This window comes from Callithrix jacchus, chromosome X (assembly GCF_049354715.1).
Source record: "Callithrix jacchus isolate 240 chromosome X, calJac240_pri, whole genome shotgun sequence".
Classification (NCBI taxonomy): Eukaryota; Metazoa; Chordata; class Mammalia; order Primates; family Cebidae; genus Callithrix; species Callithrix jacchus.
In genome coordinates, this window is record NC_133524.1 from 22,108,592 (window position 1) to 22,132,722 (window position 24,131).

Sequence of the window (24,131 nt, forward strand, 5' to 3'; positions counted from 1 at the left end):
CTTAGTTGGGATAACTTGTATCTAACATAATATTTTGGATAATTCTTCTATCTTGTTTTTCCATCCAGCATTAGAGAGAGGAGTGTTTTACAGATTTCATTCGATTTTTCAGGTGAAAAATGACCTTTATATATATAGCACATACCCCAAGCCAGATATTTGAAAATCAAATTGATGTATTTCATTTGTAAACTCTTGAATACACAAAATAATTGTTATAAGATGCTGACAAGCTTGCAGAGAAGACAGGAACACTCATACACTGTTGGTGGGAGTATAAATTAGTTCAGCCATTGTGGAAAGCAGTATAGTGATTCCTCAAAGAGCTAAAAGCAGAACTACTATTCAATCCAGCAGTCCCATTACTGGGTATATACCCCGAGGAATATAAATCTTTCTACCATAAAGACACAAACACGTGAATGTTCATTGCAGCACTATTCATGATAGCAAAGGCATGAATTGACCTAAATGCATATCAGTGACAGATTGGATAAAGAAAATGTAGTACATATACACCATGGAATACTATGCAGACCTAAAAGAATGAGATTATGTCTTTTGCAGGAACGTGGATGGAGCTGAAGGCATTATCCTTTGCAAATAAACGCAGGAACAGAAAACCAAATACCTCATGTTCTCACTTATATGTGAGAGCTGAATGATGAGAACTCATGTACACAAAGAAGGGAACAACAGACACTGGGGTCTGCTTGAGGGGGGTTGGTGGGAGGAGGGAAAGGAACAGAAAAAAATAACTGTTGGGTACTAGGATTAGTGCCTTGGTGATGAAATAATCTATACAACACACTCCTGTGACACGCATTTACCTGTATAACAAACCTTCACATGTACCCTTAACCTAAAATGGAAGTTAAAAATAATTAAATAAAAGATAATTGGTATATAATAAGAGAAAATCAGGTTTGATAAAAGATTTGTTGGAGGGAAATCCAGTCAGTAAATATTGCTATATTTTACATCTGAACATTAAGAAAAATAGAAAATTGTGAATTACAAAAGTGGACTACATTTATTTTATATATTATAAAAGTGTATATATATATTCTGACCAGAAAGTTAGTTATAAAACACATTCCACTTTGAGAATTAAATAATTTTTTATTCTCATTTTATTATGAAAAATACTTTTTAAAAGTTCTATACATATTTTAGTAGTATTGTAAGTGTTCAAAATATATCTTCAATTTATGGAATACAACAGGTAAACATGGACTCCTGATCTCTAAAATGTCAAATTTAAGGAATTAAAGGAACATATTTATTAGTACAGATATCTAAGACATAGTTTTAGAGTATCATTACTTTCATACCTTTCTATATAATAATCTAACCAAGAGTGTTGCCTCTTTAGGATGAAAAAGCAGAAGGATTCATCAGTCTGCCTGAATTTAAAATTGATAGAGCCAGTGAATGCCGCAAAAAATAGTAAGTTGATTTTATTTTGGAAGAGGAAAAGATAGGGGTTTTTTTTTATTTCCAGATTTTAAATTATAGGTTTTTCATTTAATGCTTTCACATTGAGGTAATAAGAAAGTAGTTTTGTGGGCAGAAAATTGAACTTTTTACTGATTTCTGTCATGATGATAGAAGCATTATATATGTGAACTCGGGTCAGATGTTGCAGTAATTTTGCACATCAGAATTATTTGGCTCAAACTTAGTTCCCAATCTGTAATAAATGTACTTTGTTCCTTTTTGCAGTGCATTCAAAGCCTGTCATCCTAAAATCAAAAGCTTTTATTTTGCTGCTGAACATCTTGATGATATGAACAGGTAAAGTATTTCAGAAGAGTATGTAGAAGGTCAGTGAGGCCTAGAATTCTAAATTTTCTACAGTAATGCTTAGAGAATAATGTCACTGAAGTTTCTAGATCAATCAATTTAAAATAAAATAGGACCAGCTATAGCTCCATGCAGCCATATCTAATTTTAAAGCACATCATTTAAAAAGTCAAAATAAACTCATTAAATATTTTTGTCAAGTTTACCAAAAAGATGATAGAGACCATATACAGACCCAAAAAATCTACCACCAAAAAATGGGATTTTTTTAAGTTAATTTCAATAAAATGTCTTAAAATTTACTCTCAGATGGGGGAAAAAGAGATGTCTACCAAAAAAGCTGACTTTTTCCAAGTACTGAATATTTTTGACAGAATTTTCATCTCAAAAATTCAGGCCTAAGAAAAATTAGTATTTACTTCTGTCATTTTTCATCTTTGACCTGACAGAACCATACAACCAACAAATCAGATGGCTCAGTGGTTACTTAGTGGCTCGGGGAAAACCTATATGTATTTTTTATCTTTTCTCATCACCTGCCACATTCTGCTTCATGTTTATACTTTGGCTTTTATGAATTTTATGCTTTCTTCCTTTCTCTTTCCTTTCCCATCTTCCTTTTCTAGAATTATAGAAATTGAGTTTAAGATTCAAAATTTTCCCCCTTTCTATAAGTTTACTAGCAATAACATATTATAAATATAACCTGCCTACACTTAGAGAGAGGCAGCATAGCATCATGATCAGGACCATGGACTTTGCAACCAGACTCTCCAAATCCCAGCTCTACCACTTACTAGCTGTACAATCTTGGACAAATAACTTGACCTCTTCATTCCTAATATTGTCCAATCTATATAAGAGGTGGGTGGGGATAATAACTGTCTCAATCTCAGCTCTACACTGATTAGCTGTGAGACCTTGGGCAAGAAACTTAACCTCTCTATGCTGAGGTATTGACCCTTTTATAAAGTGAAAATAACAATGACCCCTATGAGTAAGACTTTTATAAGGAGTAAATAAGCATACAGAAAGGACTTAGAAGAGTGCCTACTAAGTTATAAGTGTTATGTAAGTGTTTACAATTAATATATATTTCTTTTACATACTTTGGGTTCTAACTACATTTACCTTTCTTTGTGTATATCTAAAACAATTGTACCTAGGCATTTTTAAGCACAAAATTGTGTAGCTGCATAAATTTGCTTGAACATACTACATGAACACTTAATGTCCTTTTATAAATAATCTTCTTCTTTGACACTTGGGAGTACAAGCATGTTTTTTTTTTTCAAACCAAAGATATGAATACAAGGAAATGGCAAAGAAAGTGTTGAGAAACTTGATTAAATCTTTTATTACTAATAAGGGAACTGAGCCTTTAATATAGTTTCCATAATCTTCTCTAAATTCATATAACTTGTCATTCTTGAAATTTCATACCAGGCTATAAAAATTTAAATAGTTTTTTCTCCTTGTTCTCAAAATGAAAATGTTTATTCACATGCACATGGAGAGGAAGAGATGTGATACTCCATTTTGTGTTTTAATTATTTTGCAATTCCACTTTTCTAGTACTTACTATCCATTTTAACTCAATGCCCTTGGGATAAATATGAAGGATTTTCATCATGACCAAACTGAAATTAAGTGGTATACATAAGCATATCCTATCTTACAAGATGGATGCACTAGAATCTAGCCAACTCCAAGAATTAACACAATGTAAACATTCATGTTACATGCTAATCAGGATCTTTTTAAGCTTAAAAGTTGCCTGTTTAAAAGTAGATTTTTATGAGATATAAAATCCTTTTTGGCCTTCATTATCCACTCCAAGTTATCAAGAGCTTCAAAAGGATGCTGATGTCACTACTCCTTCCTAATATTTTGTGGATGTATCTGATTTGGGGTATCACAAACACTAAACCAGTTTTATGTGGTTCATTTTGTTGGTTTTCTAAGCAGTAAGTCAAAGAAAGAAAGTGAAACATAAAAAAGGGCATCTTTACATTACACATTTAAAAGCACTGTTTTAGGTAAAGCCTGTCATGGTGCACTACAACATTAAGAATTTAATTGTCCTGAAATATTGAATTGTTTTTTAACTTTAATTAAAATGGAGGGAGACAATCCAAGAAGGCCAAATAGGAACAGCTCTGGATTTCAGTTCCCATTGAAAACGCAGAGAGTGACTGATTACCACATTCCCAAACAAATTTTTACTGCCCACAGACCAGGAGATTCCCAGCAGAAAAGCACCATGAGCCACCAGCATGGCTGTTTCAGCCAGCACAGAGGGTCTCCACACAAAAACTCACACAAATCCGGGCGCATTTTCAACCGGTGACCAGAACGCCTGGGAGACAGAGTCACCCATTCAACTAAAAAAAAAAGAGGACCAGCACAGCTGTTGCAGCTGGCACAGTGGGTCTCCACACAAAAACGGGCACCTTTTCAACTGGCAACTAGAACACCTGGGAGACAGAGTTGCCCATGCAACTGAAAAAAAAGGGGACTGAAAATAGGAGCCAGGTGATCTGACTTGGCTGGTCCCATGCTCACAAAGACCAGCAGTCTGAAACGCTCTGGATTGAGAGTTTCACAGCAAGCACAGCTGGACCTGGGATGGTCCCGCTTTGTGGGGGAAGGGCATATGCCATTACTGAGGCAGTCCACCACTATCGAGGCAGTCCACCACTACTGAGGCAGTCCGCCATTACAGAGGCAGACTGCCATTACATAGGCAGTTCTAACTATACCCCTATAAACAAAACTGTGAGGAAGTTCACACAGCATCTGGGCAGAGCCCACGTTAGCTCAGCAACACCTCTACTGGCAGACTGTGAATAGGCTACCTCCTTGCTGGGCAGGGCATCTCTGAAAAAAGGCAGCAGCATGACAGAAACTTATAAATAAAGCCCCACCTTCCCGGGACAGAGCACCTGGGAAAAAAAGGCGATCATGAGCTCTGTTGCAGCAGACTTAAACGTACCTGCCCAGCATCTCTGAACAGAACAACGTAACTCACACCTCAGGACTTGAGCTCCTATAAAGGACAGACTGTCACGTGAAGCAGCTCCCTGAACCCAGTATATCCAAAGAGTCACCTCATAAACGAGAGTTCTGGCAGACATCTGGCAGGTATCCTTCTGGGACAAAGATAGCAGAAGAAGAAACTGCCAACCACCCTTACTGTTCTGCAGCCACTGCAGGTGATCCCCAGGCAAGCAGGGTCTGGAGTGGACCTCCAGCAGTCCTACAGCAGAGGGGCCTGACTGTTAGAAGGAAAACTAAGAAACAGAAAGAAATAACTTCATCATGAACAAAGAGGATGTCCACTCAGACCCCATCTGAAAGTTACCAACTACAAAGACCACAAGGACATAAATCCACAAAGATGGGAAGAAACCAGCATAAAAAGGATGAAAACACCCAAAACCAGACGCCTCTCCTCCTGCAAGGGATCACAACTCCTCACCAGCAAGGGAACAAGATTGGATGGAGAATGAGTCTAATGAATTGACAGAAACAGGCTTCAGAAGGTGGGTAATAAGAAACTTCTCTGAGCTAAAAGAACATGTTCTAACCCAATGCAAAGAAACTAAGAACCTTGAAAAAAGGTTTGACGAAATGCTAGCAAGAATAAACAGATTAGAGAGGAATATAAATTAACTGATGGAGCTGAAAAACACATCACGAGAACTTTGCAAAGCATACACAAGTTTCAATAGCTGAATTGACTAGGCAGAAAAAAGGATATTAGAGATTGAAGATCAACTCAATGAAATAAAATGAGAAGGAAAGATTAGAGAAAAAAGAATAAAAAGAAATGAACAAAGCCTCCAAGAAATATGGCATTATGTGAAAAGACCTAATCTATGATAGGTGTACCTGATTGTGACAGAGAGAATGAATCCAAGCTGGAAAACACTCTTCAGGATATAATCCAGGAGAACTTCCCCAACCTAGCAAGGCAGGCCACCATTCAAGTCCAGGAAATACAGAAAACACCACAAAGATATTCCTCAAGAAAGACCAACCCCAAGGCACATAATTGTCAGATTCATCAGGGTTGAAATGAAGGCAAAAATGCTAAGGACAGCCAGAGAGAAAGGTCGGGTTACCCACAAAGGGAAGCCCAACAGACTCACAGCGGGTCTTTCAGCAGAAACCCTACAAGCCAGAAGACAGTGGGGACCAATATTCAACATCCTTAAAGAAAAGAACTTTCAACCTAGAATTTCATATACAGCCAAACTAACTTTCATAAGCGAAAGAGAATTAAAATCCTTTACAGACAAGCAATTGCTCAGAGATTTCATCACCACTAGGCCTGCTTTACAAGAGCTCCTGAAAGAAGCACTAAACAGAAAGGAACAACTAGTACCAGCCACGCCAAAAACATACCAAATGGTAAAGAGCATCGACACAATGAAGAAACTACATCAACTAATGGGCAAAACAACCAGCTAGCATCAAAATGGCAGTATCAAATTCACACATAACAATATTAACCTTAAATTTAAATGGGCTAAATGCCCCAATCAAAAGACACAGACTGGCAAATTGGATAAAAAGTCAAAACCCATCAGTGCGCTGTATCCAGGAAACCCATCTCACATGCAAAGATACACATAGGCTCAAAATAACGGAATGGAGGAAGATTTACCAAGCAAATGAAGAGCAAAAAAAAGCAGCAGTTATAATCCTAGTCTATGATAAAATAGACTTTAAAGCAACAAAGATCAAAAGAGACAAAGAAGGATATTATATAATGATAAAACTATCAATGCAATAAGAAGAGCTAACGATCCTAAATATATACGTACCCAATTCAGGAGCACCCAGTTACATAAAGCAAGTTCTTAATGACTTACAATGAGACTTAGACTCCCACACAATAATAGTGGGAGACTTTAACACTCCACTGTCAATATTAGACAATATCAACAAGACAGAAAATTAACAAGGACACAGAGGACTTGAACTCAGACCTGGACCAAGCAAACCTAATAGACATCTACAGAACTGTCCAACCCAAATCCACAGAATATACATTCTTCTCAGCACCACACCACACCTACTCTAAAATTGACCATGTAATTGGAAGTAAATCACTCCTCAGCAAATGCAAAAGAATGGAAATCATAACAAACAGTCTCTCATACCACAGTGCAATCAAGATAGAATTCAGAACTCAGAAACTAACTCAGTACCACAAAACTTCATGGAAACTGAACAACTGGCTTTTGAATGTTGACTGGATAAACAGTGAAATGAAGGCAGAAATAAAGTTGTTCTTTGAAACCAACAAGAATGAAGACATAACATACCAGAATCTCTGGGACACATTTAAAGCAATGTCTAGAGGAAAATATATAGCAATAAATGCCCACATGAGAAGCAAGGAAAGATCTAAAATCGACACCCTATCATCAAAATTGAAAGAGCTAGAGAAACAAGATCAAAAAAACTCAAAACCTAGCAGAAGACAAGTAATAACTAACATCAGAGCAGAACTGAAGGAGAAAGAGACTCAAGAAACCCTTCAAAAAATCAGTCCAGGAGCTGGTTTTTTTAAAAGATCATCAAATTGGACCACTAGTCAGATTAATAAAAAAGAAGAGAGAGAATATCAAATAGATGCAATAAAAAAACTATAAAGGGGCTATCATCACAGATTCTACAGAAATACAAACCACCATCAGAGATTACTACAAACAACTCTATGCACATAAACCAGTAAACCTGGAAGAAATGGATAAATTCCTGAACACTTGCATCCTCCCAAACCTAAATCAGGAAGAAGTTGAAACCCTGAATAGACCAATAACAAGGTTTGAAGTTGAGGCAGCAATTAAGTGCATACCACCCAAAAAAAGCCCAGCTCTAGATGGGTTCACAGCCGAATTCTACCAGACAATAAAAAGAGGAGCTGGTACCACTCATGAAACTATTCCAAACAATCCAGAAAGGGGGAATCCTTCCCAAATCATTTTATGAGACCAACATCATCCTGATACAAAAACCCAGCAGAGACTCAACAAAAAAAGAAAACTTCAGGCCAATATCCATGATGAACATAGATGCAAAAATCTTCAATAAAATACTGGCAATCCGATTGCAACAGCATATCAAAAAGCTTATCCATCACGGTCAAGTAGACTTCATCCTGGGGATGCAAGGCTGGTTCAACATATGCAAGTCTATAAATGTAATTCACCACATAAACAACCAAAAACAAAAACCACATGATTATCTCAATTGATGCAGAGAAGGCCTTTGACAAAATTCAACAGCGCTTTATGCTAAAAACTCTCAGTAAACTAGATATTGACAGAACATATCTCAAAACAACAAAAACTATTAATGACAAACCCACAACCAGTATCACACTGAATGGGCAAAAACTGGAAGCATTTTCTTTGAATTCTGGTACTAGGCAAGGATGCCCTCTCTCACCACTCCTATTCAATATAGTATTGGAAGTTCTAGCCAGATCAATCAGGCAAGAAAAAGAAACAAAGTGTATTAAATTGGGAAAGGAGGATATCAAACTATCTCTATTTGCAGACGACATGATTGTATATTTAAAAGACCCCATTTTCTCAGCCCAAAATCTTCTGAAACTGATAAGCAACTTCAGCAAAGTCTCAGGATGTCAAATTGATATGCAAAAATCACAAGCATTCCTATACACCAATAACAGACTTAAAGAGAACCAAATCAAGAATCAACTGCCGTTCATAATTGCTACAAAGAGAATAAAATACCTAGGAATACAACTAACAAAGGATGTAAAGGACCTCTTCAAGGAGAACTACAAAGCACTGCTCAACAAAATTCAAGAGAGGACACAAACAGATGGAGAAATATTCCATGCTCATGGTTAGGAAGAATCAATATTGTGAAAATGGCCATACTGCCCAAAATAATTTATAGATTCAATGCTATTCCCATCAGTCTACCAATGACCTTCACAGATCTGTAAAAAACCACCTTAAACTTCATATGGAACCAAAACAGAGCCCACAGAGCCAAGACAATTCTAAGCAAAAAGAACAAAGCTGGAAGCATCATGCTACCTGACTTGAAACTATACTACAGGGCTACAGTAATCAAAACAGCATGGTACTGGTACCAAAACAGAGATATAGACCAATGGAATGGAACGGAGGCCTTGGAGGCAATGCCAGACGTCTACAACTATCTGATCTTTGACAAACCTGACAAAATCAATGGGGAAAGGATTCCCTGTTTAATAAACGGTGTTGGGAAAACTGGCTAACCATGTGCAGAAAGCAGAAACTTGACACCTTACACTAAAATTAACTCCAGATGGATTAAAGACTTAAACATAAAACTTAACACCATAAAAACCCTGGAAAAAAACCTAGGCAAAAGCATTCAAGACATAGGCATAGGCAAGGACTTCATGACTAAAACACCAAAAGCATTGGCAACAAAAGACAAAATAGACAAATGAGACCTAATTAAACTCCAGAGCTTCTGTACAGCAAAAGAAACAATCCTCAGAGTGAACTGGCAGCCAACAGAATGGGAAAAAATGTTTGCAATCTACCCATCTGACAAAGGGCTAATATCCAGAATCTACAAAGAACTAAAACACATTCACAAGAAAAAAACAAACAAACCCATTCAAAACTAGGCGAAGGATATGAACAGACACTTTTCAAAAGAAGTGAGACCAACAAACATATGAAGACCAACAAACATATGAAAAAATGCTCATCATCACTGGTCATTAGAGAAATGCAAATCAAAACTACATTGAGATACCATCTCACATCAGCTAGAATGGCGATCATAAAAAATCTGGAGACAACAGATGCTGGAGAGGATGTGGAAAAATAGGAACATTTTTACACTGTTGGTGGGAGTGTAAATTATTTCAACCATTGTGGAAGACAGTGTGGCAATTCCTCAAGGACCTACAAATAGACATTCCTTTTGACTTAGCAATCCTATTACTGGGTATATGTCCAAAGGATTATAAATCATTCTATTATAAGGACATATGCAAATGAATGTTTATTACAGCATAGTTTACAATAGCAAAGACCTGGAACCAACCCAAATGCCCATCGATGATAGACTGAACAGGGAAAATGTGACACATATACACCCTGGAATACTATGCAGCCATAAAAAAAGACTAGTTCATGTCCTTTGTAGGGACATGGATGAACCTGGAAACCATCATTCTCAACAAACTGACACAAGAACAGAAAACCAAACACCACATGTTCTCACTCACGGGCAGATGTTGAACAATGAGAACACATGGACACAGGGAGGGGAGCATCACACACTGGGGTCTGTGGTGGGAGGGAACTAGGGAAGGGACAGCAGGGGGTGGGGAGTTGGGCAGGGATAACATGAGGAGAAATGCCAGATATAGGAAATGGGGAGGAAGGCAGCAAACCACATTGCCATGTATGTATCCTGCATGTTCTTCACATGTACCCCAAAACCTAAAATGCAATAAAATATTGAAAAACAAAACTATGAATGCAAACTAGGACAAAATTTAAATCTAAATGACTAGTATGTAGACAAATGTGAGATTCAAATACAGCAGCTCTAAATTTGGTAACATATGCAATTTGAATAAAATATGTTTTCTTCAAAATTAAAGGCAAAAAAATAAAATTAAAATAGAGTTTTATTGTTTTGCATTCAATTTTCCTTTCTAAAAAATAACCCTATTCCTAAAGTAGTTTCAATGGGAAGATTTTTTTAATTGTTTGTTAATAGAAAGGGGAAAGAGTCAGTGCTAAAAATATTCAGAGGATTAATGATGGGAAGAAACACCCACCTTTAGCTTTGTCAAGTAACTTGATTGTTACATAACAGCAAGATGATCTGGATGTTGGTTTGTTCTATATGTAATTTTTTAAAAAGCATGTCAAGTCTTCAAAAGATTATATATTTATAAAAGTAATTATAAATATATAATTTATGTGATTATTTGATATATTTTAGATGTCATATCTACTTCTTATGAAAATACACCATGTTTCAGAGAAATATATTTTTCTGTTACTCATTTTAAAAAACAAATGTAATGCTGGTGGTGACAGGGCCTAGTAATTGGTGTTAAAAAGTAATCCTTACATTTAATTTTCTTCTGTAAAATTATATACACATATATACACACAGTAAATGTGCATATATGTGCATAAATATACACACACATAGAATATTAAAATTATCATCTATTTTGAGAAGCAATAAGTTTTATTGTGAGGTAATTTGCAAAAACACTTTTAGGCACCCCACTATTCATCTGTTTCATCAGAAATAAGCATTGAAACATTAAAAAATGATTTTTTTCTGGTTTTTGTAAAATCTATGGGGATAAAACAAAATATCATGTTACTCAAGTATTCTGAAGACTTATTTACTGAATTTGTTTGGTCTATATATTCCTTACCATGTCAGTACATATGTTCTTGTAATTGTGATGACCCACCAGTTCCTATTTGGTAATTATTATTTATACATTTTTCCCATGGTTCTTTCTCTTATTTCCCTCTAAATACATTATTCTTTGTCAGTTGTGAATATCTCCTTTGAATGTTTGCTATAGGTTCAATATCCCCTTACTTATATGTTCCTATTTTAAAGCATTGGTGATACAATAAGGTACTGAATTTAGACCTGTTATTAAAGAACTTCCTCATAAAATCTGTTCTGTTGAACAGATTCTAAATTCAATATTGTATCTCTGATCATCTTACCTAAAGTAGCCTTCCCTCATCCCCAGCATCTTTGACATTCTAATTTTCTCACTTGCTTGCTTGTTTGTGTTTAAATAGCATTTGCTACGATTTCATATATGTTTATTTGTATCCCTGTTTATTGTTTGTCTCCCTCACAAAGATATGGAAATCATGAAGGCAGGCACTTTGTTTTAGCTCTGTATCCCAGGTACCTGGCACATATAGGCTCTTAATAAATATTGCTTGAATCAGTTAATGCATATGTGTTTGCTTTCATAATAACCTAAAATACCAAATCATGACCGTAGCAAGTAAATCAGTAAGTATCTTGTAGTTGAAGCCTAAAGGATAAGTTTATCTAAGATAGCACCAACAGCTGTTTAGTATTTAGCCTCTTGTGGCTCTGGGCAGTGGCCTGGTATATCCACACACTTTCTTAACAATCTCTCTTTAATTAACAAAATTTTTCTTCTTAAGAATAGTTTAAACTTTCAGTTTTCTTGTGAAACAGTAAATCTAGAGTTAACTGAAGGCAAAAATTATGTCTTATTTATTTCTGTATCCCTAACACATAGCTCATTGTTCAGCACATAGCAAACACTTAACAAATACTGTTGAGGTAAAAAATTGAGCAAGCCCCTTTTTAGTTTCCTGATTTATTTCATAAGGACCTCATTGTTATTCACATTTCTGATAAAAGGAAATTTCATTGATATTTTTAAAGTAGTAAATACAAGGCACTGGATTAAAATTGAGTAATAAATTTTTCATTCATGGTATTACCATCATTTTCACCCAAAAGCACCAGGCCAGCCTTTCCTAAGGGTGGTAAGATTTGCCTTGTAGTACAGATTTAACCCCCTTTTCACTGCAAATCAACTAAGACTAAATTTTAACTTTGAACTTTTACTAATGATTAGAGTCATTTTTAAAATATAGTCATGAAGTTTGCTTCTTGATTTATAGTTTATAATTTTCTGGAGTGTGTGTGTGTGTATATACACACACACACACACATATGCACACACACACTCCAGAAACATTATTAATATATATATATATATATAATGCTACTGAATTCATTTGATAATCTTTATTTTATTCCAGTTCTACCTCAGTCCTTTCTTCCCTTCCTAAATGTACCTGTGATGATAATTACATTGCAGGTTTTGCTAAAATAAAGGTAGGCTCTAATTGACCTCTTCTTACAATTAAAGCTTAAGTTTCCATAGATGCGATTTTGTGTATTAGAGACACAACTTTACTCACTTTTCAAGATATTCTAAGTATTTGATGCACAGTTAACACCGCTTGGCATGAATGATGAAATATATGAGTCACTTCAAACAATGTGTTCTTCCACTTGACAGGGAAGATAAAGATCTTAGGAGAAAAAGTTCTCAACAACGAATTTTCTTAAAAACATATCTAGATCAGATTATTCCACAACTTAATGACATTAGCCATACTAGTGATTCTGGACATACTCAAGCTAGCTTGAAAGGTAGTTTTTTCCTCAGTTTCCGATTTGGGAAGGTATACGGATTATGGCTCAGGATTGACCAAGGGGAAATTTTCATGTTGTTTAAGATATGTGATTTGATAATCTGAGGGATAACATGGGGAGAAATGCCAAATATAGTATGCACCTAAAGTAAAATAAATAAATTTTTAAAAAACCTTCAAGGCATGTATCAATAAAAATATTTTTAGATGAAAAAAAAAATTAACACAAGGAGAGCCCTGGTGGGACAAAAGAAAGATGTTAAAACTTTGCTTTGCTTTAGGCAGTCCCTAAATTGGCAATAGCAGCACTACAGAAAGAGGAAAGAATTGAGATTTATTTTTGGCTTACTATTGTTCATGAAAATACATTTTCAAGATCTAAACAGATGTTAAAATTGTATATGTTCATTGTGTCTTTGGAAAACCCCATACTCTTGTATTTAGAGACAAGTGTCTGAAGTACTCCAAGATGTATTTCCTGTTAGAATGTTAAACAAGCTTAATCAAAACTATTATTTCACAATAAAACTATTATTTTGATGGGCAAGGTCCATAACTTTTTTTCCTCATCAGGATAAATTAAACCTGATACTGTTTAAGTATCTCTAAAGGAGCATTTGTTCTGAAGAAACAGAACAGCAGAAATATTTGGAGTACTTCTACATTTGGAACAATAGAATTAATATGGCTTTTGTCAACTCCAAACTCATTATGTTACAGATATTAACAACTTTGCCCAAGACTTTTCTATTGAAATAGCATCTTTGGTATGGGAGCAATTCGTACTATGGCAAATTGTATCTCATTTAAGATTCCATGCATCAGTACTTGCAAACACATCTTATATGTAGGATTATTCCATATATTCTTAGATATTTTAAAATGTATGTTTCTAGGAAGTAAAATATAAGAAGTTAGGTTACAATGTTATTGATTATATTTGTTTTTTTCAGGTGGCTTAACAGAATTAATATGCTGACTGCAGGTTATGCAGAAAGAGAGAGGATTAAGCAAGAACAAGGTAAAGGAATACTTTTTTTAAATGTTATATTTTTTCCTGCAATAATCCTATATAGACATTCATTGCTATCACTTAAGAGAAAATGCATATGCCAATTTGTGGTTATTTGTCTTCAGGGCACTTAAGTGAGGTTTAACAACTTGAATACATAGGGACTGAACGCTCAAATTTTTGGAGCAGCTAATGTGGAGTTCTCTCCTATTCATTACCCCCTCCTCCTATCTTTTTCCTGTGAAGAAACAAAATCTTAAAAATGGAAAAAGTTTGACTGAACCAAGTCCAGATCCTTAGCAGTGAGCACTTTTTACTATTTAGCAGTTTTGTAGACATTTAAGTGGCCTTTTATGCAAAGAAATGGGATGATTGATCTTTTCTTTCATAAATTTTCTCATTTGGTTATGTTCTTCAATTCTGTTACTATGCAATTCTCCGATCTTTTGGAATTTGCCTTGGTATGGACCTCAGATTTATGAAACAATGTTATGGTTCTTCAGCTTTGTTACTATGTAACTCTGTGATTATATGGAATTTGCCTTGGTATCAACCTCAGATTTATGAAACACAATGTTATTATGCAGAATTGAAATCTTAAGAACAAAAGCTATTGTCATCGTTCTGAGGTGGCTTCACATTTCCCAAAGGGTGTTTGTCGTACATCCCTTGGAAGCATAAATAGGTTTTTGAAATTATCTGTTAAAATAATCCATAGATTGACACACACATAAACACAAACCTATTCATAGTTGTCTCTTCACAATAAACTGGTCATAACCAGTTTATTGATGTGGATATTCCAAAAGCCTTCTATTTTCTTTTAGACTTAGAGTAAAATCTCAGCCAAGTCTTTTTTGTTTGTTTGTTTTTTGTTTTGTTTTGAGATAGGGTCTCACTCTGATGCCCAGCCTAAAGTGCAGTGGCATGATCTTGGCTCACTGCAGCCTCGACCTCCCGGGCTCAACGATCCTCCCACCTCAGCCTCCTGAGTAGCTGGGATCACAGGCTTACACCACCACACCTGACTAATTTTCGTTTTTGTTTTTACTTGTTGTTTTTTTGTAGAGACGGGTTTTTGTCATATTGCCTATGCTGGTCCCGAACCCCTGGGCTCAAGCAATCCATCCATCTTCCAAAGGGCTGCGATTACAGGCATGAGTTCTCGTGCCCAGCCTTCAGCCAACTCTTTTTTAAAAACATCTGAAAACTAAAGTTTTTAAAAATCTAAAGAAGACAACCTGATCCCAAAACCAGTATGTCAGCAAATGTTTAGGTACAGATTAGTAAATTTTTTCTGTAAGGAAGCTAATGATATTTTTGGCTTTGCAGGCTATGCAGTAGAGACTATATGTTTGCAAGAGCACTGAAAAAAAATTAGTCTTCCTTTTCAAATTTCTTTAAAAGGAATAAAACAGATCTCTAAAAGTGTTTATAGATTTTTTTTTCTGATTTGTTAAAGACACAAGAATTAGAAGTATGGGCATTGTACTGATAGAAAAATGAATCTTCGAATCAATTTGCATAAATTTAAGGAAGCTTGGATCTTAAGCTTAATTTCTGTATTTTATTACTTGGCATTACTATGAACCTGAGCTTGGTCTTGATTTTAGTGAATTTCCTTTGTAGTTGGTATTATATAGCCAAATTTTATTATGGATAAAATATCTGATAAGTTATATAGTTATATTGGACATATGGGTTCCAAAAAGTATTTGGTCTGTAGATTCATGATGTACTTACATTCTATCATGTAAGTAGAAAAATCATAGGCAGAAGCTAGTAGTTACACTTTAATACAACAAGAATCTTGCTAATGCAATACAACCAGAATCTCTGAAATAATTTTGATTTCCACATAGGATGCATGTTCCTCAGGCACTTTAGCATAGGTCAGAAACATATTAGACTTCCTACTTCCTGCATCATTGGGTTCCATAGTATTCCATGTAGAAAACTACTAGGATGCACATGTCTACTCCACAATTCTGTAGAGTTATATCTTGAGTACCATTCTAAGTAATGAAGTTAAGCTTAATATAAAATATAGCTCTTTAAGGATTGGGAATGTTTCTTCAAGATGCAAGGACATAGCTGCCAGATACTGTTTCCATCTAAATAACTAATACAACTTAGAAGTGACTCTTCGATTGATTTAAATAAAAATTTAGTGAATTGCTATCTTTGGTTACAGAAGTATAAAAGATGTGGGGTTCTCTTTCAGTGTCCATTGTTGTACTTACAGAAAACAGGGTTACACTAAATTCAGCCAAGATAACAAGTTGTCTAATTGTCTGCTGATCATTTTTATATTTTTTCCAGCTTCAAGACAGACATTCATGACATTATTTTCAATCGCATGCCAGGTCTTATAAAAGACTTAATCACACAAAAAATGAATGAAATATATTGTATTTCTTTGACAGTTCTAAATGAAAAAAGTCATTTTTTTCTAATTATTCTTTTGTATCAGCATGAGAAAATAAAGTAGAAATTTTTCTCTTCTAGTGATGGCAGTTTTTTCATGATTGCTTATAAAATTGTGTATCATTGCAAGGGACATTAAAAGTATCCATTTAATTTGTGCTATGCAGAAAACTAAAAAAATAAATTAATTTACCATTGGAATAAAAATCAGACTAGTTTTCATCCTCTAAGCAACAGTGTGTCTCTAATTTTCCACACAAACCCAAAAGATCCTAATTAAAATTTCTATGTAGCCTCTTTGTCATTGCTCTCTCAAAGACACACAGCTTAGTAAAAAAAACAAAATTAATTTGCAAAGTAGTATTTCAGCCTTTTTTTAGGCCACCCAAGAAAACTTTGGATTGACAATGCTTTTTAATAAACCAAGAATTTCATCAAACAGTGGGACTAAAATTCTTCCTAATTTAACTGGAAGGAAAAAGTAGAGAGGGAGCCTCCCAAAATCTGTCACTTGTAGTAACAGCTATGGAACCCTTGATAAAATCATGATCATCTCCTTCTCAGTGTGCTAATAAGGACCACTTGAGGTATTAACACCTTGAAGGTATCAGTGCAAACGTCAAGGAGATACTCTGTACAGGTGCCACAGTTTCTGGAAAGAATGGAAAGGTGCACAGGTGCTACAGTTCCTGGAAATAGTGGGAAGAATACTGGCAGGGTGGTCTTTGCTTCGCAGGGGTGGTTTGCTTATTCCATTTACCTACAGAGTGATTTTCCAGTAGTATTTCAAGCTCTCACAAAGCTACTCAACCCAGGCCCCAGGGCTCCAGATTTTACTTTTTATTGCTGGGCCTTGCTACAAGAAAAACTTTATGTCTAAGAAGATGAATACCAGGCATTTATTGCACATGTGATCTGGGTCACACTCTCTTGGCATGCTACTACAAATAACACCCAAGAAGCTAAGGGGTTCTAATATTTATTGAGTGCTATCTAGATACAAGGCACTTGAAAACATGTTACCTTATTTAGTGCCCACACACACACAACTCTGAAAGCGGTTATTAGATCCCTTTTACAGATAACAAAACAAACTCAGAGAGGTTAAATAACCACCACAAGATCACCAAGATGGTAAGTGGTCTAGCTAAGATTTGAACCTACACCTGTTTGACTATATAGTTAATGTGTTTTCCACCAGCATATGCTCAGTGCATTTCTGGGCAACTGTGCCAACTCATATTTGAGGGAAGACTTGGTATACTAGCTATCACTGGCATGAACCAATGGAACAAAACAGATATCAAATTAAGATTAGCTAGTCTTTGCTTACCTTTTACTCAAAGGGAATAATTAAAACAGCCATAGAATTTGCAGAGTCTTTGTATTTTGAAGCCTAGAATATAATTGAAAATGTATTTTATTTCCAACTTCTGTTGATGAAAGAAATAGGGGGTAAAATAATCATCAATATACTTCACATCAAATTCTCCTGCTATCCTTTTACAGAAGAGTCCCAGCAACTTAGTCTCCAGAGCTTTAGGGTATGGCAGTTTCTTAGTTCAAATCCCAGCTCTATGACTTTCTATTTGATATGTAGTAATTTCTTAATGTATGTTAGCTGTAATTATCAGTAATATTAATCACACTGCAGGGAAACCGTATAAAAATATTACAATATGGGAATTCATGGGTGGAGAGGGTTTCCTGTGAATATACATGCCATGATTGTTCACCTAAATCCAAATATTAGTTAAGCCTTATGATGGTTCTTTTAGGATTTAAATTTTCATAAGAATAAGGAGACTTTTGTTTTAATAGGTTTTCTATTATAATCTGAAATTGATGGATAATACTTCAGGTTTTTTTTTGTAAATCATATAAAGAATAAACTCAGCAGTTACAGGGTAGTTGGGATATTACTGGAACAGATTCCAATTATTGGCCCTTTTGCTGCATTTGACATACTCTCGTAATCTGAACCTATCTCTCAGAGTTCTTTCCCGTCCCTCCTGCCTGAGGTCTGCTAAATCACTTTGCCTAGCTGCTTACATTTACTACCCTTTTAGGTAGTTCTGGAAGTTTGGAACTTGCAGCCCACATCAGCAGATTTGCCCTTTTGCATTTGGCAAGAACCAGAGTTTGCCATGTGTTTCCAAGGAGAGGTGGGAGTATGGTGTTATAGAGATTCATGTCAGCATGAGTCTGGAAACAGTGATTGTTAGATAATCACTGAACTGAAGCCAGAGAAGAGAATTGAGAGCATTATTTTTAGAGCTGTTTATATCTGTAGAGATCTACAGCAATGTATGTATTGCTTTTCTTTGAGTATCTTTAGGATAAAATGATATACCTTTAAGAAGTATCATATGATATCATTCATTAATTGAAGCTTCAGAATAATTGGATCTGAAATCTGAGGTACCCTAAACCTGATTGGGCTTATGCAGTACGTTTTTCTTAACTTTCTAAAATTATGGCTGCATGTAACTGCTTGCTTTAAAAGGAAGTTAAAATTAGGTGATTATATACTTACTTTCTCCTCAAAACTCAACTGAAAATAAAAGTTGATAGACCAGGGGTAAGGTGGTGCTGGGGAAATGATGTAGGGACAGAATTTAAATTTCCTTTTCTTAAATGCTAACTTATGTTCATGAAAATATGACTAGAAACATTTAGTAGAATGTTGATGTATCCATGTCTATGAATTTTTCAGATTACTGGAGTGAAAGTGACAAGGAAGAAGCAGATACTCCATCAACGCCAAAACAAGATAGCCCTCCACCCCCATATGATACATACCCACGACCTCCCTCGGTATGTTAGCAACAAAAATACTACTTCCACCAGCTTCTGTGACCTGAAACATCCTTTTCTGTGTTAAAAATATATGTAGTAGATTGCATATCAAACTTTAGGTTTCTTAGGGGAAAAGAAAACTGGGAGTCTAAAATCAGTAAGGAAATTTTTTTAAGCATACAAAGAATATTTAAGCAGGAGAAACAGTCACTATAGATTCCAGGCAGAATAAGTATGTCGTCAGTTTTATTAACAAAATATACTACTTGTGTTAAGGTAGCCCTCATGGAGATGATCAACAACAATAGATAAGATCATTTTATATATCCTTTTCTAAGAAAAAGATACATAAAATGACCTTGTCTATTCCACATTAATAAAATTTATTCCTATGTCCTTTAGAATGAACTTATAAAAATTAATACTCTATACTGAAGATGTTTTGAAGGTAGCTTTCTCAGCAGCCATGGGATCTGGTTTAATGTATATGTTTATATGGTGTGTCAGACAAATCTCTGTAAATTACTCTGAGTCTAGACTGTACTTTGATCTTTCAATAGGGTAAGCAGTTGGTTTACTTGGAACTATCCCACTTTATTTCCCTTTCCCATCAGAATTACCAAGAGTGTCTCAGTAGTGTTCCAGTTTAGATAATAATATTCCATGGTCAGGCTGGGCACGGTAGCTCACATCTCTAATCCCAGCACTTTGGGAGGCCAAGGTGGGTGGATCACTTGAGGTTAGGAGTTCGAGAGCAGCCTGACCAACATGGTGAAACCCCATCTCTACTAAAAATACAAAAATTAGCCAGATATGATGGCAGGCACCTGTAATCCCAGCTACTCGGGAGGCTGAGGCACAAGAATCATTTGAACTCAGGAGGTGGAGGTTGCAGTGAGACGAGAGAGCATGCCACTGCACTCCAGCCTGGGTGACAGAGTGAGACTATGTGTCAAAATAATAATAATAATAATATTCCATGGTCACGTTACCATAACAATCAATTCTGCCTATCTTGGGACTAAGTCTTCCACATAGGAAATAGAAGCTAGATTTCAGTGACAACAATAGCCAACCTAATTCCATCTCAGTATTACTCCAGGGTGATAATTTATATTTTCCCTCTTTTTCTAAAACATCAGGATCTGAATAATTTCTTTGAAATATCTATAAAAGAGGAAGGATAGGAAACAGCATCTTCACTGAACAGCTCCTTAAACATGGCAATTTGTGAATTTCAAGAAGAAAACTATTCATATTATTATTAACATATGGGAAGGTAACTGACTTCCCACAGAGGATGACAAGTAACTTCTCCTCCTTTACCAGGAGGAATGGCGTGCACCTTCGCCTCAGTCAGGCATGTCCTGGCTACCAACTCAGCCTGGTTTGTGATATCACATTTCACAAATCAGGCTCAGCCTGGGATGCTGTGTTTGTTAGTCCCCAGAGCTAGAGTAGGGCTTGTGGCAGTAGAGGTGCCTGCAACTATTTTACAGTGTTCACTTGATGCCAATCCTTTTTCTGGTTGTACTTTGTGCTGTAACATATAGTCCCAAACTTTAAATTCCAGGGATAAAAATACTCCATTTTCACTTATATTTATGTGCCCTGCAGTATCTGTGCGCAAGGCTAATGGTAATCCCCAGCAAGGTATAATCTCATCATGGAAAGTAAAATCATCAGACAGCTTTTATCTGGCACCCATAGGAGCAGAAATTCACCTATAAAGAAAAGGAAGGGTTCTGTCTGTTTATAGGCAACTTGTTCTCATATTCAAAAGACTCTCTCCTTGTCTCCAACTTCAAGCTATATGAAATCAGGAATATGAATCCAGAGACAATACTTCAGGATCTCAAAATACGTAGAGTTTTTAAACTTTGAGATTTTTGTAGTGGAACATATTTCTTATGAAAGCACTAACATTTTCTCATACTTTCATTGTTGTAAAATTTTGCATTAATATGTCAGATTTTTCATGAGAGCTTGGTGTAGCCGCATTTCAATACATTCATGTCTCTGTCTCTTACAATGTAAGCTGGGGACTAACTTTGAGATGTCTGCAAATTTGTCTAGTCATTAAATTGACTACCTAAGCATTCATCTACTTAAATATTACCTGGTGGAAACCAAATGTGTTCCTTGAAATAGAAGTGGTCTTTTATTTTGTCAGAGACTAATCAGAGGCTCCTTTCTACAGATGAGTTGTGCCAGTCCTTATGTGGAAGCAAAACATAGCCGACTTTCCTCCACAGAGACTTCTCAGTCTCAGTCTTCTCATGAGGAGTTTCGCCAGGAAGTAACTGGGAGCAGTGCAGTGTCTCCCATTCGCAAGACAGCCAGTCAGCGCCGCTCCTGGCAGGATTTAATTGAGACGCCACTGACAAGCTCAGGCTTACACTATCTTCAGACTCTGCCTCTGGAGGATTCTGTCTTCTCTGACTCTGCGGCCATCTCCCCAGAGCACAGGCGGCAGTCCACCCTGCCAACTCAGAAGTGCCACCTGCAGGATCACTACGGGCCATACCCGTTAGCTGAGAGTGAGAGGATGCAAGTGCTAAATGGAAATGGGGGCAAGCCTCGAAGTTTTACTCTGCCTCGAGATAGCGGGTTCAACCATTGCTGCCTGAATGCTCCAGTTAGTGCCTGTGACCCACAGGATGACGTGCAACCCCCAGAGGTGGAGGAAGAGGAGGAGGATGAGGAGGAGGAGGAGGAGGAGGAAGAGGAGGAGGAGGAGGAGGAGGAGGAGGAAGGGGAGGCAGCAGGGGAAAACATAGGAGAAAAAAGTAAGTATGTTTCTGGAGTTTCTTAGCTTGTGTACACAAAGGCCTAATCTTTTCAAACTTCTTATTTGAAGAAAGTAGAATTTTGCTTCCCTTTTTTCTTAAAATAGTGGTATGGCTATATAGTAAATTAGGTCTCTCTTGATGTCCTACTTTCAGAACTTCAGTAACTTGGGAAAACATGAGTAATGAAGCTTATATCCCAAGATACCCACAGCTGGAGCAAATAATTTTTTTCTCCAACTATCCATTTGCCTTTTAAGGTTAATGGTGGTTTTTTTTTTCTTCCTTCTCTTACCCACTTTATTCTCACTGGCATGCACCATCTGATTGGCCCACAGTAGTTGTCCCCTGAGTTGGGTTAAGAAACTATAAATGTTTCAGGCAGGTTGTTAGCAGAGCCTTGGTTGAATAAATGAGCACACATACACACACTCACTCACATCTATACATATTCATATTTATCTTCCCTTTTTATTGTCAGAAGATTTAAAGGAAAAATCCAAAAGATAATTTTTCCAAGGAGAAATTCCACATAGCATTTCTTTCAACTCGAAATAGCTGAACTTGTTTCTAGAAACCAATTTTCCAAAAGCATCCATCTACTTTCTTGGTATGTATGTTGATTGCAAAGTTCATTTTGTGTGAATCAACTCTTAAGAGACAAGTCAATGAAGTAACCCTCTGCCTTGTTGACATTAAGAATATCTTCACTAGTTATTAAGTTCTTTATTCAACACGCCATACCAAGCATGTATTTATTACTAACATGACACATCAGTCCAGAAACCCAAGCTGGTTTGAGGGAAAGGCTACAACTTAGTTATTTTGGTAAGAAAGAAAATCTAGGTTTGGCTATAAGTCTGAACATAAAATGTACAAAACAAAATATATAGAAGAAATAGTATAAAACTGTTCACATCTCTTTATTCAAAATGCAGTGTGGGCTAATTAGTGCAGATATAACCCAAGCCAGTGGTGATGAAATCAGTTACTTGTTTGGTACCCCTAGGGCATTAGACTTCTCTTTTTAAAAGATGAAAGCAGAATGTAGCCTTCAGCCCATTTTATAAATATATGGGACTTTGATTACAGGATATATTAGTGTAAGTTCTTCATCACAACTGGAAAAAATATCTCAAAGTTCACAGGTTACCAACAGGTCAGGAGCCCCATGTCCATGTCAAGCTTGGCTCATTTAAAATGATAGTCTCTTTGGAAATTATTGACAAGAAAATACAGTGGACCTTCCTTATGGTACGGATCTTCATTGCATTGTTTAATATTATCTCTTCTACCAACAAAATATAAGAATTGCTTGCAATAAAATTCATATGCTGGGGAAGTTTCCATGTGAAGTATATTTTAGCCATAATCTCCATGAAAAACATTATAAAAGGTATGCTGTTAGTGTAGGAAAAGTAACTATCATTCATTACTTGCCAAGCCCTTTCAACATTCACATCTATCAGAGTTTATGGAAGACTCTTATGGAAGAAATATTTAGGAGCCATGTTAGGCCTCTGTAGGAGTTCTGGCAAGCATAATAATAATGTTTATATTCTAAAGATTACCAAAATTAATAAATTCTAAAATTTAACTAAAGATAGAAACTTCATTTCAACTGTCATTCAGCTGCTACACAAATGCTGTGACTAAGTATGTCAGACTTATTTATTCTTTTACAAACATATTGGATGAAATACTTTATCTCAGCCATTTTAAGATAAACTGTGTTGAAATTAGGCACAGCCCTCTGAAGTAGATAATTCTGTTCAGAAAACATTTCGTCATTCCTACAGGTTCAGTCACAAATGTTGCCTTGTTTTGAATAAGCTGGGCACTTAACAGTTCATCCTGGTCATTGTATAAGGGAACACTAGAAATGAGCAAGTGTGTCCTAAGACATGCAGGAAAAATATGGCACCATGATTGCTCATTCTTCAGGTTTCCAGTAGTCCACAGAGCACTTCTAGTTAGATAGCTTTCTTTTTTTTTCTAGACTCCCTTTTTTGTTTTTCAGTAGATCAGATTTTTTAGCCAAAT

General features: G+C 35.9%; 1 protein-coding gene across 8 annotated transcripts in view; it reads left to right on the forward strand.

Moving 5' to 3' along the window:
• CNKSR2 (connector enhancer of kinase suppressor of Ras 2) overlaps positions 1–24,131 on the forward strand; it is a 304,807-nt gene that overhangs the window by 241,042 nt on the left and 39,634 nt on the right. For all 8 annotated transcript variants that reach the window (XM_054251174.2, XM_054251175.2, XM_054251176.2 and 5 more), the window contains 5 exons: positions 1,376–1,449; positions 1,726–1,797; positions 14,015–14,082; positions 19,217–19,317; positions 21,500–22,088. In XM_054251174.2, coding sequence (XP_054107149.1) covers positions 1,376–1,449; positions 1,726–1,797; positions 14,015–14,082; positions 19,217–19,317; positions 21,500–22,088 — 904 coding nt within the window. The remainder of the gene's footprint in view (positions 1–1,375; positions 1,450–1,725; positions 1,798–14,014; positions 14,083–19,216; positions 19,318–21,499; positions 22,089–24,131) is intronic.